This window comes from Ixodes scapularis, unplaced genomic scaffold (genome assembly GCF_016920785.2).
Source record: "Ixodes scapularis isolate PalLabHiFi unplaced genomic scaffold, ASM1692078v2 PGA_scaffold2__306_contigs__length_199485367, whole genome shotgun sequence".
NCBI classification, from domain to species: Eukaryota; Metazoa; Arthropoda; class Arachnida; order Ixodida; family Ixodidae; genus Ixodes; species Ixodes scapularis.
This window is the reverse complement of record NW_024609857.1, coordinates 47,144,298-47,163,207: the sequence shown is the minus strand read 5'-3', so window position 1 is coordinate 47,163,207 and position 18,910 is coordinate 47,144,298. Positions and strand designations below refer to the sequence as shown.

Genomic DNA, 18,910 nt, shown 5'->3' with positions numbered 1-18,910 from the left:
GCTATAGAAATGATGCAGCGTTTTAGTGTTTGGTGTATTATGCGTCCACCCCTAATCAATGCTATGCATGTCATAGTTTAGCGTGGAGCGTGATTGGACCTGGCGGCCTGTGGCTTTGGCCTTTAGTCCATCCTGGGATGAGACAAAGTACAGAACATCACATTACAGAGTCAACAAAAAAGTGTATCCGAGGCCAGGAATCGAACCTTCGCTCTTGGCATGGAAGGCAAGCGCGGTAACCACTGATCGCTATTTTAGTGGGCTGGATCGCGGATCGGGAGCCTGTCGGTGTCGCCACCGGCGGCCATAGCTTGACACCAGGCAATACACGCAAGTCTATGGGAGAAACGCACAAAAGTAAGAATAGTGATGCATTTACGCTGTGCAGGGAGGCGAGTATTTTATAGTGCGCTGCGGTCCTCATGCCGGGCGTTTCGAGATTGAATTGAGATTTGTCAAACGTTGGGTTGCCGAATAAAAAAATCAAGCGTACAGGAGCACACTAGCTGAGCTTGCAAGCTTGCTCTCGTAGTGGAGTAAGCAGAGGGACTTGCCGTCAATGAGACCGTCCTCGGGGAAGCCCAGAAGTTGATGAATGACAAAGAAGTGCCATCTCGACAGCGGCTTTCCGGGAGTGAGCGAATTCCGAGTAGCAAAGCCTTCGAGCTTGTCGTCTGCTAAACCCAACTCAACGAAACCGCCACCGACTCCGCTGTAACTCGAGGTATCTCTCGCCTCGTTGAGCTGCACTACTGCGGAGTCACTTTCGACCACAAAATATTTATTTATAAGAACTGCGAGGGCTGTCAGTTTTAATCTTTCTACGCAAGCTATTTGACGGGCTTATCGAAAAGCATCCAAAAAGTTTCAGTGCCAACAACAACTTAGAAACGGGGGAAAACGGATCTTTTTCTCGTTCTTCCCATAGAGTGCCATGCATTGGCTGGTGTCAATCAATAGCCACCGGTGGCGACACTCGGCCCCAGCTGCCGAGGCCACGCTCCGCGATCCAGTCTACTACAATAGAGATCAGTGGCGATAACCGTTAGGCCACGAGCGCGCTGCCTGCTTGGTCAGCTGCACGCGCGGCAGCACATCTGCCAACGAAGCGGAGGCTTAAAGGGCAACTCCGCTTCACTTTTGATACTTAGAAAACTATGTAGCCCTCTTCATTATCATATAGGAAGACCCTACGTCAAATATTACGATCTAATTCCGTCTATATATTTAATAAACTGGCCAGCAAACCTTCAAGTGAGCCAAGTCACCGAAATCTGCCAACTCTAGCGTGCGACGTGAGGCGCAATCATCAGCGCAGTGAATGCGACGAAGTTGGAGCGGCCAACGTTGAACCACTACGTCAGAGGCATGACTACGTCATTCTCACGTTTTGCTTGTATTTACTTCTCAGAGCGAAATTGAACGATGACGTCACGAGTTTCTCCTCCCGGTGTTGGCTGACCGGGCGTTCACGTGATCACGGTAACACGGATGCGCTAGTTTGCGCTGCCCTGCGCGCTTATCGGTCTGTTTCTCCGCTCCCCTTCTCCTCTTTCGTCTTCTTCTCTTCCCCTTCTCCCCCGGGCCATCACCGTCCACGCCATGCGAAGCGACCTGCCCGCGTCGCATGTAATGTCCCTCGCTCCCTCCCGAACGTCACAAGACCACGTGGTTCGACGTGACGTCGCCATGACTCTGACGACACGAGACCAACGTTGTCGGACGCAACCGAAGTTTCGGTTTCAGCTGATGTTTAAATTAGGATTACACAAATAATATTGCACATTTCGCGAATCAAAAGACGTAGAGTTGTTTAGTAGTGCTTTGTGAATCTGAATCACATGTAAGCCTAAATTTTTCGAACATGAGCGGATTTGCTGTTTAAAGAGCCCATGAAACGAATTTCGGGTTGGGTTGGGATTATTGGGTTTTAGATTGGGATTTTAGGCTAATAGCACATTGTTCAGTGGGCCAAAAGAAACAAAGGTAAAAAGTCAAAAGCCTGACTTTCAGTGCGAAAATTTGAAAACACAGCGGACTATTTCGTACCTCCTCCCCTTCGTAAGCTCTCTGCCTTTACAGTGTGACACATCCGCGGTCCCAAAAGCGCGTCATCGAGTTCAAACGAACGTCACACGAAACCGGACCTCGCTTAGTCCCTTCACCCCTAAGCTGACATTGTGGTGGAAGCTCCGCGCTTGCTGGACCAATCAGCCGGCTCCCTTTCATCACCTGACATCATTCTCTGGCCGTGGGTATGCGCGAGGGAGCGTGATCATGTGGCAAATGTGGCTGGTCCGACGAGCACGTAGCTTCCACAGCACTGTCAGCTTCGGGGTGAACAGGTTGGGGAAAGCAACTTTTGTCTAAATTTTGAGTGATGGGTTAATCTTCTAGGGGGACAATGGCTCTGTCCGGGTGCACAAATCATATTCCGAGCAAGAGGGGCCTCTCCTCTTTTCGTCTTCTTGAACAGGCAATGCTGGAATGCGCGATTTATGAGTTGAGGAGGAAAGCTAAACAGGAAAAAGTTGGAGAAGCGTTTCATGACCCCTTTAAGCAGCCACCTTTTTTCCCGCTTTTTATCTACATTTTTAAGACGTCTGCGCGTTCACTTTTCTGCACGACATGCTGACTGCCAATCACGGTGAATAACGGAACAATCATTACGAATGATGAAGCTAAGAATATCATCCAATCAAAATGTCGCTCCGCACATCGCGTTTCTGTGGCCCATAGCAACACCAAAAGGCCTCCGCATGGTCACATCTCCTTCTATCAAACGACATCAGAGTCGGATCGCGCTAACTCAGCTATTGGGCCCGGGCCTGACCTTCGACGCGCTGATTGTACAAGAGCCCCAGCCGAACACTGACACAGCACTCGTACCCAATCTCACGCCTCCATCGATCTTACTGTGATGACGCATGCGGAGCCCTACTGTCTAGGTGGTGTTGCCTATAGTCGCCGATTGGTTGAGAAAGGCAGTATGTGGCTCTTCACGTTCGCGCTTCCTGTTTCGTGATTCGTTCTCGTCGTTCTTATTGCCTAATGCCTCAATTTGATTGGCTCTGCAGCGATCATAAGATGTTAGGGTCTCGCCACGCCGTGCGTTTTCAAAGCTGTCAGGGAGAATGACTGAGTTTCAAGTTTCGTCAGGCAACGATCGGAAACCTGGGTATTCCGTAGGAATGTGACCGCGCAGGCTTTACTGAATGGAGAAAATTCAGGCGCGAACAAACCCAACATACAAAAAAAAAAAAAGAGGCTACAACGACATTTGAGATTGCTAACATGTAGGCAAGCGAAAGCATTGGTGTACTAGCGTATTCCTACAAGCTGCGCGCCGCGCTCAGCCCGGCTGGGCGACCTCTGCGTAAGCTGCCCAGGCGGGCTCTCCGGCCGGCCGCTCTCCAGAGCCCGGCCATCTTCTCCCTCTTACCGGCGGCCGGCCCGCTGCGCCATGGAGAGGGCTTCTTTGTGGGGTGGCGTTTCTTGGAACTATGCCGGGCGCCAGCTAATGGGAGTTTTCCATCAATTCGGTGCTACAGACTACAGGCTTCGCTCCATCGGGCAGGGAAATTTAGGTGCCGTGAGGCGCAGCTTTAAAAGCTGATAACGCCGGTTCGCTCCATACGACAGGTTATGCTTTGGCATAAAAGAAGTGTGGCGACCTTCATATTCAAGGTTCTATAGAGCGACACGCCGCTTGCAAAAGAGTCAGCGTTTGCCCACACCAGGTGTGACCACGCCGACATGTTTAATGCGACTCGAAGAGACGGAGCTAAGGGTAAAGAGGAAAAGAAAAAAAAGTGAAAACCGTTTACAACTCCCTGTAGCGCCGAATTGGAGCGCAGCTCTTGAGGAGGAGGAGGGAAGGGTACTGAGGGGAGGGTAGACCCGTCCTCCTCCTCCTCCTCCTCCCCTCATTCTTGAATATGCTCCAGGGGGGTCACCTGACCTCGGGGGGAGGGTGTCACTTGACTTCGGGGGGGGGGGGGAGGGGGGTCATGTGACCTCCCGGGGGTCACGTGACTTGGGGAGTCACGTGACCTTGGGGGTCACGTGACCTCTGGGAGTCACGTGACCTTGGCGGGTCACGTGACCTCGCGGTTACGCCGACGCCGCTCAAGCCGGAAACGGGCGCCTAAAGGCACGACCACATTGGCGTCGCGGAGGCCTGCGGCGCGACGGTCGGTGCTGCCGTTTGCCGACCGAAACCAGTTTTCGGCTTCAACGGCGCGACGTACGGCGCCGCAGAGTCAACCGCTCCGTGCGCGGTTCAGAGCTTGACGCCGCACGCCGCAGAAGAGAGGAGCCAATGAGAGATGGCGTAGATAGTGACGTCGCGATGCCATGGCAACGCTCAAGCCGGTCCTCGGCGCGTCTCACGTTCCGAAGGACGCGTTTCGCGTCGTCTGCTATCCCTATTTCCCCCCGATGCCTTCCGCAACGCAGCGGTTCCTTGAAACTATGCGACTGTTTCCCTTTTTATATGACAAGACGCAGCCAGACCGCCTAGATAATGACGCTAAGAACAACCGCTGAGAAATTATAGCAGAGGAATTCGGAATTGCAAGCGAGTTTCTCCGTGGCACTTGTTGCATGTCGTCTGTGTTGTGACGGATGTCGTGTTGATTTCGTGACACTTTCGAAAGTAGCCTTCATCTCTGGCGCGCCACCGGCGCAACAATGCACTGACCTGTCCTTCGGTGTTTCGGTAGAACCAAGGAGGTAACCTCCTTGTGTAGAACCAACTCGGGCGGACCCAAAACCTGCGTCTCCTTCCCTTCAGAGCGCGGCGACGTCGCAAGATCAACGAGCAGGCTAGGATAATCACATTCACGCTGATCACCAGGTCATTGTGGACTCCTACTATGTAGGTAGCGAGTGCGGTTTCGATGCTGATATATGCGAAAGATGGGAGCCGAAACGGAAGTATCTAACGAAGAGCAGACGACGAAAGAGCGGGAAATCCGACGGGAGGCGCGATCGCGAGATCCAGTGCTGTCATGTGACGCCCGCAAAACGGAGGCCAATGTGGACACCTCGCGTTGGGACGCCGGACGGCGGTGCCGCCCGGCGGCGCCGCCCGGTGGCGCCGCCCGGTGGCGCCGTTCACGCTAGTGTGGTCGGGCCTTAAGAGCTGCGCTCTAAAGGTTTTCGAGTGCGCGTGTCGTGTTCTCAGCAATGCGGGGCGTCGCCCATTTGTGCGTAGAAACTATATTTTGGTGTCGCGAAGCGACTGCGCATGCGGCGGGCCGACAACAGCGCCACCGCAGAAGCGCGACGTCATGGCTGCGCATCGGCGTATAATGCATAAAACAGTATTTCAGAAGCAATCGGTTAAAATAACGTGTAAAAAAAATAAACGCCACGTGACGTTTGTCGTCAAAGCGTGATGTCACGGGACACCGCGACTTTAGTGACCTGACGTCACGTGATGTTGTCACGTGACGTCACGCCACGGTGTGAAGTCACGGTTTCGCGTGACACCATTACCTCACGTGACATCAGGGTGTTGGATCAAGGTGTCACGGTAAGTCCCGTCAGATAAGAGCGTCACTTTGATATCACCTGACGTGGTCACAATAGATCCGGCGTCAAGTCGGGGTTTCACGTGGCATAGCGTCATGTGAACTGACGCCAGGTCACACAATGGCTTGATGTTGAACGTGCTTACATACCCTGCAGTAAGCTACGCACGGGCGGACGGCCCAAGGACGGGCAAAGTGAAGGGATCAGGTGGTTCCGTTATTAAACATTGCCTGCTCTAAAGTAGCTCGGTCATTCAGTAGAAAAGGCGCCACGAAAATAAGGGAGAGCTATGGGCCGAACGTGGGTTAAGCACACACGAAACCCGTTCCCTCATCTAGACTCTGGACAACCACAAGTCGCGGATAATCTTCTTGCGGTGGTAGCAAAAAAGAAATGCGAACTCAAATCGGTTTCTGCTTTAAACGCTAGGGGAAATGAAAGTTCTAAGTGAACAATAATAAAAAAAATAAAAAAAGTACGGGACAAAGCAGCAGGAGCCGGAACCTTGGCCTCGCCGCACACGGGATACTGCGACCGTCGTGAGACTCAATCAGCGGATCAGTCAGCATGGAATCTGGAAAGACGGCCTCTTTAGGTCAATCAAAGGTGGTGTTGACGCAGGCTTGTTGCGAGCGATGTGTTATTCAACGCCGACGTTCAACTCTGTATTCTGCAAGGAAGTTAGCGTCATCCTTTTTCAAACTGCGAGGGGAGCCGTGTTGGCGCAAGCTCAAAGGTGGAGAGGACATGGGAAAGGAGGGAATGGGAACGAATGAAAGGCGCGAACTGTACATAGGCCTTCAAGGTGGTATTGCGTACAGTCACAGAAGGCCTCAGAAGCGCAAGGCGTGCTTCATTAAGTTCGCGCTTTTCGCTTCGAAACTCGTTTTTCGGCATCCTTATCGATTGATTGATCGATTGATTGGAGTTTCATGGCGCAAGGGCTACTAAGGCCAAAATGCGCCAAGAGTGGAACTATTGTATAAGCAAAGGTTTGGAAGAAGAAAGAGCTATAGTAGCTGATGATGTAATAAAACTATGTATATGAGATTGTATAAGTGTATACAGGATGAAGGCGAGTTCGGATTACTAATTAAAATCATAGTCGGTGTATAAGGCCGATGTCCTTAAGAAAATTAAACACACAAGAATGCGGTATCAGCGGCTGTTCGCCAAATAAAATAACTAAGTGCAGTGGAGTATGCTCTTGATATATTTGCAAAAAGTTTTTGAAACGATCTTCGTCATACTTCGGGGCATCCTTATCGGTTAATGTCGCAACCTCAATAGAGAGTTTTAGGGAACCATGTTAGCACATCCGATACTGTACAATGGGCCCTCCGGTACGAATCGCCTATGTGCGAGTCTTCCGCGGTATCATATGAACAGTTCGTACCGGAGGGCCCATTGTACCGTATCGTATGTGCGAAAACGGTTCTCTAAAACTTCCTATTAGCTGCGGAACGGTAGTACAATGCTCGCAACTCGCCCCGCGCCATTTTCTTTGCGTGGACTTTCACTATACTTCTACGTTCACCAAAACAGTCTAGAGGACATGGTTCAAGGGTTAGTTTCCGAACCATATCGTGGTTGCAAAATCGAAAGCCACAAAATTGCGGCACTTTGTCACCGAATCTAATCGGGCGACCAATCCTGGAAGGCCATGCTAGCCAGAGGGCGAACGGCCGGTGTCCTCCTTTCCAAAATAAAATGAAGACGCTCCTTAGCTTCCAACAGATCGGAAATCATTACGGTCAGTCGCTCGCTTGCACCTTTCACTCACTTCTAGTGGGATGCGATCGACGAGCGGGAAGCTAATCTCAATTACACTGCGCGGAACCTGAATTGCGCGGAAACTTCGTACCTAAAGGTCTACACACTGCCCTATATAAAAATAATAAAGCTTTTCTTTTGCCCGGTTGGGGAGCTATATACTCTATAAAGAGCGCCATCGTTGTACCAATTTTGAAGGTCGACGCGCAGGCAGCGCTTTTTGCCAGGCAGAAATCCGCAATGTCCCTCTTCACTGCTCCTAGCCCTCATTCATCATTCATGTTCAAAAGCGAGGCATATGTATTGGTTCCCGTGTTGCGCCAGTGCTTTGCGATATATTTTTGGCTGAATGTGATAAGAGAATATGTAAGGATATCAAAAGAATGGCGAAGTTCACAATCTGTCGGTATGTCGATGATTTCTTGGTGCTTGCCCCGAAGTCCGTTACTGATGCCATGGACTTAATCAGCGATGTGCTGGATTGTTTTAACTTGCATTCACACGGATTGACGTTCACCCATGAAACTATGACGATGGGATGGCTTCAGTTTTTGGATTTGAGCCTCAACTTCGAAGGTGACCATGTTTGTTGGAAATACACTCTTAGAAAAAAGGGTATGGATAGTCCTCCCTTAGGGGAGGAACGGTCTTGTGACCTATGTTCCTTTAGAAAGGGAGAAACTTTCGTCCCTGAAGCAGGGGAGCAAAGTTCCTCCGTCACTTGCATCTCAATATGGCGTCCCCGAATAGAGCAAATCGAGTCCAATAAGGCTTGACAAGGACGCTACGTCTCTTGTACGGGACGAGAGCAGCAGCAAATGAAAGCGTAACACGAGCTTTCCGCAAACTGTGTTTATTTCCGAAGCCAGATTCCCCCCACAGGTACAGAAACTTGCGTTTCGAAAGCAGTTACTCAGTCTTCTCGTCGACAGCACAGCGATGTTAAACGGAGACAACCGATACCCAGTTACTTCGCGCACTTTGTGTCTTACCTTTGGTGTTCCTCCAGTCACAATTCCTTCGTCAACCGCACATCACGGAGAAGGGCAAACTCAATCCGCGAAACCAAAAGCCGCTCTCGAAAGAACAAACTCGAAGCCGCTGTTTATTGCGTAGCGTGAAAGAAGGTTAAATCGCTAGCCACCAGATGGCGGGGTCAAGCAGAGTAATTGCAAGTAGCTAGGCTAGATGGCGCTAGGTACCGCCCAATTCATGTTTTACAAAAATAAATTTTTTTTTCTGACGTCACTACTGCGCTTGGGGATCCTCTACTATACACACATTCCGCTTAAAGCATCAGGTGAACATACACTGAGCACATAAATATCAATACAACGGAACTCCACACTAACCCGAACACTACACCCGTGCTCTGCGTTTTCGTCTTTTATACTGGTCGTTTTGAACGTACGGAACTTTTCGGTGACTCCCTAAGCAATAAAAAATATACCCAGCATGTTGAATTTTTCCCAGCAATGTCATACCTCTGAGAGTATTTTGAAAGGCTCAGGCGATGAATCTCCTATTAAAAAGTAAACGCTCGATCATGCCGTAATTATTTGAAAGCTAATAAATCAAGCCGCTCTAATGCGGTTCGAAGCCACGAGTTTGTTTCCCCACACGGCACGTCGTAGCCTGTATTTCTATTGGTTTTTCTATATGTGCTGTTCGCGCAAAGCTGCAATTGCCGTCTTGAATTAATCTCTGTAGAGCGGATATTCACTCAGCTGGAAGTGATGCTTCACGGGCTAAGAAATCGCTTTTCGATCAACTTGAATGCAGTCAAAGCCGCGACTTGCGGCAGGTGTTAAGTGTACGGAGCTACGCCGTGGCGAGCCCGAAAACTTCTAGCGCTCATCCTAGCGCGCCACGGAGGGCAGTTTCTCCAGGAACCGTAGTATATTTAAACAGCAAAATAAAGGGTAGCTTCTTTTTTCGATTTTACCTACTATTGTTTTTTAATGCCGAAATTCCATACTGTAAATATACGTACTTTCCTTCACGATTTCGTACTGTTCAGTCCTTGCCCCAGAGCGCAATCGCTCTCCGGGACGAGACAATTCCGACAGTCACATTGGCCACTGTACGATAGGAGCTTTTACTGTTCAGACCAGTGTTCCAACATGACAATCCGCAAGTTGATCGATTGCACGTAATCCCTGAAGTGGTATTAAACTTTTTAATGTAAAGCGGAATGTCAACCTGCGACACTTTACGATCTCATTTTCTTGTTACACCACTGATACGCGAACACACGGTCACATCGGCGATAATTCCAGTCTTCTGTTCACTACCCACAACACTGCCATCACGATGTTGCAGCTATGTTGCTGACACGCACAAACACAGAACCACGTTGAACGCCGGTTGCACTCGGCATCGGAAAACAGAACCGAACTCAGGGGGGAAGGCACCCAGGCAGCCGGCAGCAAAACCTGCCTGTCTTGGACGCAGTTCCTGCGATTTCCATAACGTCGAAAACGTCGACACAGTTACGCGTGGTTTCGCTACTGTAGTGACTGCAGTGCTGTAGTTGCTGTAGCTCCGTGCCGCGCGAGTCCCGCAATCCGGAGACGGCCATCGCCCAGTGTACGTGGCGCTGCTGGCACTGCTCCGGAACTTCGCTGTTTCAAGCGGCTTTGTTTGCTCGTTTGATAAAATTAGTGATAAAAACGTCAATGCAACCGAAATGTTCTGCAAGTTTAGACTAGAAGACGGAATTACAGGCGGCGTTCGCTGCCGCTGAAGCTCAATCAACTCAACAGCTATTTATTAAACAACGTGCGCGACCTGCTCGAAAAACAAAACCGAAAGAGGATGAGTCGGGATGGCGAAAGCTTTCTCCCGTCTGCCTGGAGAAGGAGAAAAACGTTTCGTTGCTCCCCTTTTCTCGTGTCCGCTTGGGGGCGCGTCGGTAGAAGGGAGGAAGACTCGCCGTTGCTACTTTTTTCCTTTATTTTTTCTCAGAGTGTGTGAGCCGCGAACTAAGAAGGGGGTTCTGCCCTTCAATTCTGCGCAATCGAAACTCGTTAAAAGGGGAACAGCATCGTGCCTAATAAGAGCCTCCCTTGCAAAATCATGCCACCATGTCGGGGATGAAAGCTTCCTCACGCAGGTGAATCGTCTTAAACGCGGAGGGTACCCCGATCGATTCTTGGTGGAAGTAGCGGATAACCTTGTTTCCAAGATGAAGAGAAAAGATGACGATCATATTCCTTCCAGAAAACTAACAAGACCGGCGGTGATTCCTTATATTCATAATCTATCGCACAAACTAAAAAAAGTGGCGGCTCATTTTAAAGTGCCAGTGGTGTTTTCAGCGCCACACAAGCTGTCTCACCTGTGTTCAAAAACAAACAACGAAATGGGAGAGGGTAAGGTGTGTCAAAAGAAACACGCTAATCAATACGTGGAACGTGCAACGTCAGTGGTGTATAACATACCATTGAGTTGCGGGAAATGGAATGTGGGCCAAACGGGGCGTTGCAAAAATGAAAGGGCCAGAGAACATGCCTGGTCAATCAAACAGTCCCCGTCCGGCAATCTTGCGGTGCATTGTGGTAGGTGCCCATGTGGCCGGGAATTGAAAAAAAATTACACCATCTTCCCGAGGGGAACCATGGGGTGATGCGGAGCATCGCGTATCGTTATTAACGGTGTTATTAACGGTGTTAGTAACGTTGTTAGTAACGTTGTTAACTTGCGTGTTATTGCGTTAGTTTGTGAGGGTGTGCTGACGCTTGCTTGCGCCAACCCACTAACTGACGGGACTTTTCCTTACATCACACTTCATCGGAAGAACGGAGTGAAGTGGAGTCAACAGCGGTGAACTGAACGCGCGCAGCGCGCTACCGCTGCTTATATTCACACTTGAAGGAGAGGAGACTAGAGGAGGAGAGTTGCGCATGCGCGCGCGGTGTGAGTAGGAGCGAACGCACGCGAAGTGCACGCAGCTGGTAGAGAGAGAGAGCGGAGAGAGTAACACGCAGCTGTTGGAGAGAGGGAAGGAGGAGAGTTGCGCATGCGTAGTGTGAGTGCGGACTACGACGCCGCGGGACATAGATCCGAGCAAGAGATGCTTTGCATCTAGAAAACAACAGTTCTGGGTAGATACGAAAACAAAACAGCGCGAGAAATACACGCGGCATTCCGCATAAGAGAGCAAGGGGTGAGTCTGTGTATTAGTGCGCCGTCACTGCACTTAACTGATAAAGAGTTTTTCTTTTTGAGCCAACACCCCGATAGACGCTATTAATAGTCAATGTTGTTTTTAATAAACCTTCAGTTGTGAGTGCGCTTCGTCTCTGTCCCCTTCTTCGTCCTTGTTCATTCGGCGCTTTCCATTCAATTAATCATTCCTTCTCTTCGCCCGAAAGGAGAGGGCATACAAAAGTGCCCCTTCCCTCCCCCTTGCAGAGGGGATGAGAGGATTCGTCCTTTCTGGGACGAAAAGAAGGCATCGCTTGCCGGTTTTCGCCTTTCTGTTTGCGCCTCGGTCTAAACAATTTACGTTTCTTTATTTTCGTTTTGTAAATTGACATATTAACGTAATTCTTAGTCATATGATTCAGAGATTAGTCTCACAAAGATACCTTGAATGGGGTCACGGCATCCACATTCTTAACTTTCTGGACGAACTTTTGTTCTGTCAAAATGTGCACAACGTCGGCCTCCTTTACTTGGTACTGGAGTTCCCCTGAAACAGAAAGCATGTTAGTATTTAGACAAGAGTAAAAGGTGTTTTACTCAATAGCCCGCAGCTTAGGTGCTACGAGCACAACACAGTGCGTGGTTGGTAATTGGGGATATCATTAGATGCCGCGGATCATGAACGATTATGAGCTTATGCGGGATGGCTTCCGGTGTAGCCCAAGAATTTCAACGTTCACCGAGATGATTTCTGATTTCGCTTTTCTACTCGCATAAACACTTCCTTTCAAATTCCTTTTCTCGGTGAAAGAAAACCGATGTGCAGTGCTTCTTATGCTCGAGCTGTTCTCTAAATATTTGTTCAAAGCGGACAAACTGATCCACCGTATATCGTCTCGGACAAGGAACACTGATATATGTAGCATATAATCTCTTCATAACATGTAGATTAAGAAATTCCTAACTGGTGTCTCGTTGGTTTTCCTCCGGCTTCCGTATAACCCCCCCCCCCCCCCCCCCCCACCCCAAACTATGCACAAAATAATTTGTTCATAGTTTATACACTGCTCGATGTAGCTCTTGTAAAACTTGCTTGTCAGAGACTAAGTGCCATGATAATTTGTGTCTGGAGTATATCTCTGGATAAAATTACATAAAACTGATTTTATATAGGGTGTCCCAAGTCATCATGACTCGATCAAAAATGGACTGTAAAAATCGACACCTGCCCGTTGCAACGTTGGAATCTAAACTTTTCGTCGGGGATCTACGCTTCGTAATTTTACAAGAAAAAACCGACCTGTGAAATACACTTTTGACGAAAAGATTAGATTGCTACGTGCATGCGCCGATTTTTTGGGTCAATTTTAGATCGAGCCTGGTGACTTGGGACACCCTATACATATACTGAAGGCACTTGCAACCGAGTAGAACCCAACAAGCCAAGACCGGTTTTTAAGTCTCTCGCGACGGCTAAGGACAAGCGCCGCAGCAGCGCATTCGGTCCTACGCCGCCGCAAGAAGCCTAAAAACCGGTCTTCTCTCGGTCTCGGCACTACTCGGTTGCAAGTGTGTGAACGGTCCCTAAAGCTCTCCCTGGGAACTGATGGCTGGGTTCACAAAGACATTGCTCTGCAACCTCCTCAATCCAGATGAAGAAAAGTAATAGGAAAAACTTCTATTAAGTAAAGTGAATTTTTTTTTTATATCAAGTAATCAAGCAAGCAAATTTGTTTTTTCTCTGACCGGGGATTATTTGTTTTCACTATTTGTTCCACTATTTGTTTTCAGTAGCATAAAAATAACTGAATATGCCCGGCATTACCAGGGCTAGTATAACATCCCCCGTCATAACTACTGGGTGTATCATGGAGTGGCCAGGCTTTTCAAATCGACCGCGAAATGCGGTTTCTTAGCCTATCGCGCTACGACTTTGTGCAGCGTTGCCCACAAATGGTGCATTTTTTTGTGTGTAAAAGTTGCAAAGAGCGAACTTTCAAACAATACGGCGCCGTTTCGCACGGGAGACAAGAGATGGCGGAAGCGGTCGCGAAGCCAACTGCGCCAACGAACGAGCATACGGCGCCGAGAACCGGCGTCCTTAGCAGACAACCTTTTCGTCTCGAAAGCGGAGCGCGTTCCGCAGGCGGCGACAGTCGCTGAAACAAAAACAGGCGCGGTAACAACAAGGAACTGCAAAGCAGACGACATCGGTACCCCGAAAAAAATCAGTCAAAATATCCCGACAAATCGTTTTTCCAATCGATTGTGTGTTCACTGAATATGATTTATCAGTAAGGATGATAAAATAATGCATTGGCAACAGATATCAGAAAAGCTCGCGCCGCTTTTGAGTCGAAAAGATCGTCTGCTAATGACGCCAGCTCTCGGCGCAATATGCTCGTTCGTTGGCGCAGTTGGCATCGCGACCGCTTGCGCCATCTCTTGTCTCCCGTGCGAAACGGCGCCGCATTGCTTGAAAACCTTCGGCTTCGCCGCATTTCCATAGGAGCTAAGCCTTTTTCTTCCTTTACTTTTTTTCTCAGGTAAGTTTGCTCTCTGCAAATTTTACAAAAAAAAAAAAAAAATGCACCATCTGTGGGCAACGTTGCACAAAGTCGTAGCGCGATAGGTTAAGAAACCTAATTTTGCGGTCGATTTAAAAAGCCTGGCCACTCCTTATACACCCCGTATATATCTTATTTGGGAACAAAGTCACTGGATTGGTTCTTGCTCCGAAACTAAATTTACGCTTCACACACATGTAAATCTAACGTTTCGAGAATAGTGGTTGCCAGATATGCTTGGAGCTCTGCGCGCTTTGCCGGCAAGCATACATGTACTGGAGGGCTCCATAGCGAGCACAAAGATTGATGATTGTCCGTGCGTTTACTATTCAGCGAAGCATGCCAGTAACCGCGCTCGCCAGAGGGCTAAAAAATAGCTTACATACAAAGCGTGCAACGTAACGAATACTTAACGAACTTAGATAGCGCGAAGGACAGACAAGGAGAAGGACACAAAAACGTGACTAGTGTTAGCTAACTCACAACTGTCGTTTTAATTCAATATCTTGTAATCGTATTAAAACGACAGTTGTGAGTTAGCGCTAGTACCGCATCTTCATGTTCAAATCCTTGCCTGTCCTTCGCGCTATTTATGTTACTAATGAATGTAGCCTGCGACGCGGCACGGAGTACAAAGACAGTCAAGCTGGGCACTTAGGAGGGCACATAATATATTTCAGGCGAAGCGTAATCTGATGGTGCACACGAGCTGTTTAGCTTTTTCCGTGCCCTGAGTGAGAATGTCTCACGATAGAAACTAAGGGAAATTGTTTCTGTATAAAACATACTTTCCGTTAGAGAGGTCTTCGCCAAGACGATCACTGCTCCGGCGAAAACACACCCGAACGTGGCGAAGTAGTTCTCGATGCTATTTTCTAAGTACACACACAGGTGATCGCCTGGTTGGATGCCGTGGGCTTGGAACCCTGCAGCGTAGCGCTGCATTTGAGTTAAGCATTCGGCCCGTGTAAAAGCGTGTGAATCGTCAACCTGCAGAAAAATGAATGTATAACAAATTTTAAAAATATATCCTCGGGCTTTATAAAGAAAGTTTTATCGGTGTGAGACCGTGCCTGAGCTATAGACGAACAAAAAACGAGCTGTTTCTTTTTTTTTTTCAGAATATATATATATTATCAAAGGAGTCAAAGCGTACTTGAAGGTGTGAACAATAATATTCCAAATACAACACGAGACAGGTAATTTCAGGTCAGATTCTGCATTAGGTCAGTGCTAGTTAGTCCTGAAGTATGCGTGTACAGAGGCTGGGACGGATGCAAAAAGCGCAAAATATTTATACAAGTACCAATTAGAGGTTCATTGATGCGCCACCACGCGAACGATGTGACATTTGACTCTCACGTGGGCTTATTATGTATTACAGCTAACACCATAGCCATAGAGTCAAAGTACGCGTTTTTGTTATGTGAAATAGGCCGGACAGTAACCCATACCTTTCGGCCACCTCGTTCCTCTGATAAATATGTTGGTTTTATAAAACATTGAGATTGGGTTTATTTAATTATTATATATATGTGGACCATACAGTCTTCATGGGTGATAAAAACAATATACATCGCGCGAATTACAAGCCACGCGCTCAGAACGGGTTTAGCAAAGCGAATTTTCACTCAACATTTTATTGTCCAAGTGTCTACTCTGCCCATAAAGAACAATGACGACATCAATGAAATCAAATGCGATGAAACCAAAACGCCTGTATGAGCGAACGTGAACGAATAATATGCATTTTGATGCGTGTATTTGTGAATCGGGTTCACTCTTATAAAGAACATTGGGTGAAGGCAGAAACCACGGCAGGGTTCATGGCCTTTTGCCTCAGAGAAAGACATAAACTATTCCTAAAATGCTTGTTCAACTGCCTTCGGAAGATATACTGGAGTCATGTTTCGCGTAAAATATATATACATTGTGTTTTTTTTCTTCAAATCTCTACAAATTGTTTTAGAAAAGCTGTGTACTTTGCACTAATCCGGTCTGTACAGTTGAGTTATGCGGCACGGGGGACATATTTACGTGGATAATGGCCTTGACAAGTCGGTTAATTAACTATAATGCGTTAATTATCTTTTTAAATATTAAAAATAAAGATATTGCACGATTTAGAAACTTGCTGAGCTTAATCGAAAACCGCTAAATAAGCAATCTTATGAAGGTATAGGGCGCGTGGGAAACGCGGTGGTGAACTAGAGTTACCAGTCGTGCAACAAGAAAAAGGCCCCAGCGCGGTATTTCCGTCTTTTATTTATTTATTTTTATTTATTTATATTATTTTATCCTCCGTGTTTTTCCGCCGCCAGCATTGCGTTTGTTGCACGAGTGGTAACTGTAGCCATAGCCTCCTCTATAATGACAAAGCCTGGCAGATCGCCACGAGAAGCGGCCGCCGAAATGGAAAAGGTGGAGCGGGAGACAACGAACGAGAGGAGAGCCACGGTAGAGAAAGAAACGAACGTCACTACTTGAATGTTCAATTTCTAAGCTCAGCTTTGGACATAATTTGTGTCAATAGGTAGCCATCATTAACAGTTTGATGTCATATGACTATGATGGATATACTGCGGAAAACTAAGTCATTGCTGTGGCATCAGACGGATCAAGGCGGTCATTCGAGCGTTTTTCAGCTTCTTATTCAGTAAGGGACATGTCAACTGCATCATTACTTACCAGCATCACCTTTTCAGGAGCATTCTTTACTAGCTCCCTTGTCATTGCGTAGAAGGAACACTTGGGTATATCGAAAGACGGGAGCGGTGAATACACGATGCCGTCCTCGATGCGAGCCGTTATGGGCGAATCTGCATTTGAAACATGTGCCATGTTCGAGTAAAAAAAAAACAGAACTACACTGCTTTCAATACCTATGGCTCATCTCTGAAGCAGAGAACCATGTCCCAGGATATAGCTCATATGTGTTAAGACATATTGTGACGCAGTGTTCTTGTAAGCCAGATGTCCACACGCAAATAAAGAGGTGGGTCCAGTTCAACGACATACTATAGGAAAAAAGCTAATGAACACAACAGGGGTTGCCTATGTTTCGCTAATTAGCTAAATGTTATGTCGAAGTGCGACTACTAGTTATAATGGTAACCAAGCGTGGAATTGTTTGATTGCCGTGGCATATATGACTGTCGTACCTCGAAGCAGATTTAGGGGTCTTCGATTATGCTGAGAAAGATTTTAGATGGAACGATTTGTTCATTTTCACTAATTAGAAGTATGTAACTTCTAGTGTAATATTCAGCTAAGTGGTGTTTTTTTGTGTTTTTTTGCAATTCTTCGTGTGTGGCGTTGCTGGCACTTTGTTCCAGTAGAGAGTTATTATTATTTTTTTCTCAACGACTTCAGGAATTTTCGAGTCTTCGCTGAAACACCCGGTATAAAGGTTGTTTCACAAACGACTGGAAATATGGTTTTGTAATAGTTAACGCTTGAAATGGGGAAAAATTAATATTCACCGCGGGAAACGCCACAGTATAAATAAAATGTGACAATTAACAATATAATCACGTAAAATTTGCGACTTACTTTAATAATTCCTCGCATTTGTCAGATTACAAAATAGAGATTTCTTGCCCGTCGTCAAAATATCATATACAAATTGTGAAAAGCAAGAAAACCTAATTGTTGTTCGTGCTGTTCCCTGGCGAATATAGACTGTCTAGAGTCTGCCCTAGAGAAAAAAAGTAGAAAACTGCCGAAAGCAGCGCGCCCGGAGCGACATCAGAGTGCAGCGTGCCTGGTAACTTTCATGCTACAATCTCTAACTGAAGTCCGTCTCGGTAAATAAAGTTGTGCTGAAGGTATAATTCTTTTAGTTAAAATTCGACTTTTAAATTAGTATCAGTGTCTAGTGAAACACCCTCTACATTTGTAAGTTATACTGTGCGGCTTGCAAAACACTCGAAGTTGAAGGTATTGGTAGATGACGTTCGTAGTTACGAACGGGATGTGCGCTTCCTCGCAGCAGTTGGTTTCTCTCCAAAGAACACGAAATGATGCTGTGTCGTCGCTGTTCACGTATATACCTTTTCCACAAGGGCAACTTGAATGCTGCCACTTCTGATATGCGTTAAATACATCATTTTGATCTCTCCAAGCCGCTGGAAGGTGTTCACGAAAAATTCCTGATTGTCACACATTCTTGTTTCGCTTTACATATATATATATATGTAAAGCGAAACAAGAATGTGTTACAATCAGGAATTTTTTGTGAACACCTTCCAGCGGCTTGGAGAGATCAAAATGATGTATTTAACGCATATCAGAAGTTTCTAACGCATATCAGCATGTTTTAATTTAAACTGTATGTTATTTGTAATAAATAAAAAAGTTAATTAACAAACTTTACCTAATTGGCCGACTGATAGTTACGACTATCTCCCTACACCATGTCCTCCTGGCCGTATAACTCACCTGCACAAACCGCATAAATGTTGATTTCACGACTTTTTTTAAAACAAATCTGTTAAAATAAAAAGAAAAATACAAAAAAAAAAAAAAACTTGTATAATCAGTTTGTTATTTAGCCCAGAGAGGATCAGCCTTTGTGAAAGCGAGATTTATGGAAGAACGTCGTTTGTGGAGACAAAAAGCACGAAAATGGACAATGGGCTTCGGCACCAACCAAGTCTTTGAACGCTGCTGCGCAGATTCAGTGCCGACACTCGCGTCGGGCTCATTGATAAACGGCGTACCCGGCTACAAAACATTGAGGAATGCGCTGGAGAAGAGACATATTACTCCCAACAATAGTAATGAACTTTGTAAAGATAACAGGGAAGTTATGCGGCTATAAAATGAAGAGAAGGACAACCGATTCTTGAAAATGAGAGGCTAGCTCAAAAGCATACTTACCC

The 18,910-nt window shown here is 47.0% G+C and overlaps 1 protein-coding gene across 1 annotated transcript in view; it reads right to left on the bottom strand.

Annotated features, from left to right (window-relative positions):
• LOC8042325 (4-coumarate:CoA ligase 1-like) overlaps nt 1–16,868 on the bottom strand; it is a 29,290-nt gene extending 12,422 nt beyond the window's left edge. The window contains exons 1-3 of the mRNA XM_040215180.2: nt 16,716–16,868; nt 14,816–15,017; nt 11,904–12,007 (exon numbers count right to left, since the gene is read on the bottom strand). Coding sequence (XP_040071114.2) covers nt 11,904–12,007; nt 14,816–15,017; nt 16,716–16,868 — 459 coding nt within the window. The remainder of the gene's footprint in view (nt 1–11,903; nt 12,008–14,815; nt 15,018–16,715) is intronic.
• Nucleotides 16,869–18,910: the final 2,042 nt, after the last annotated feature.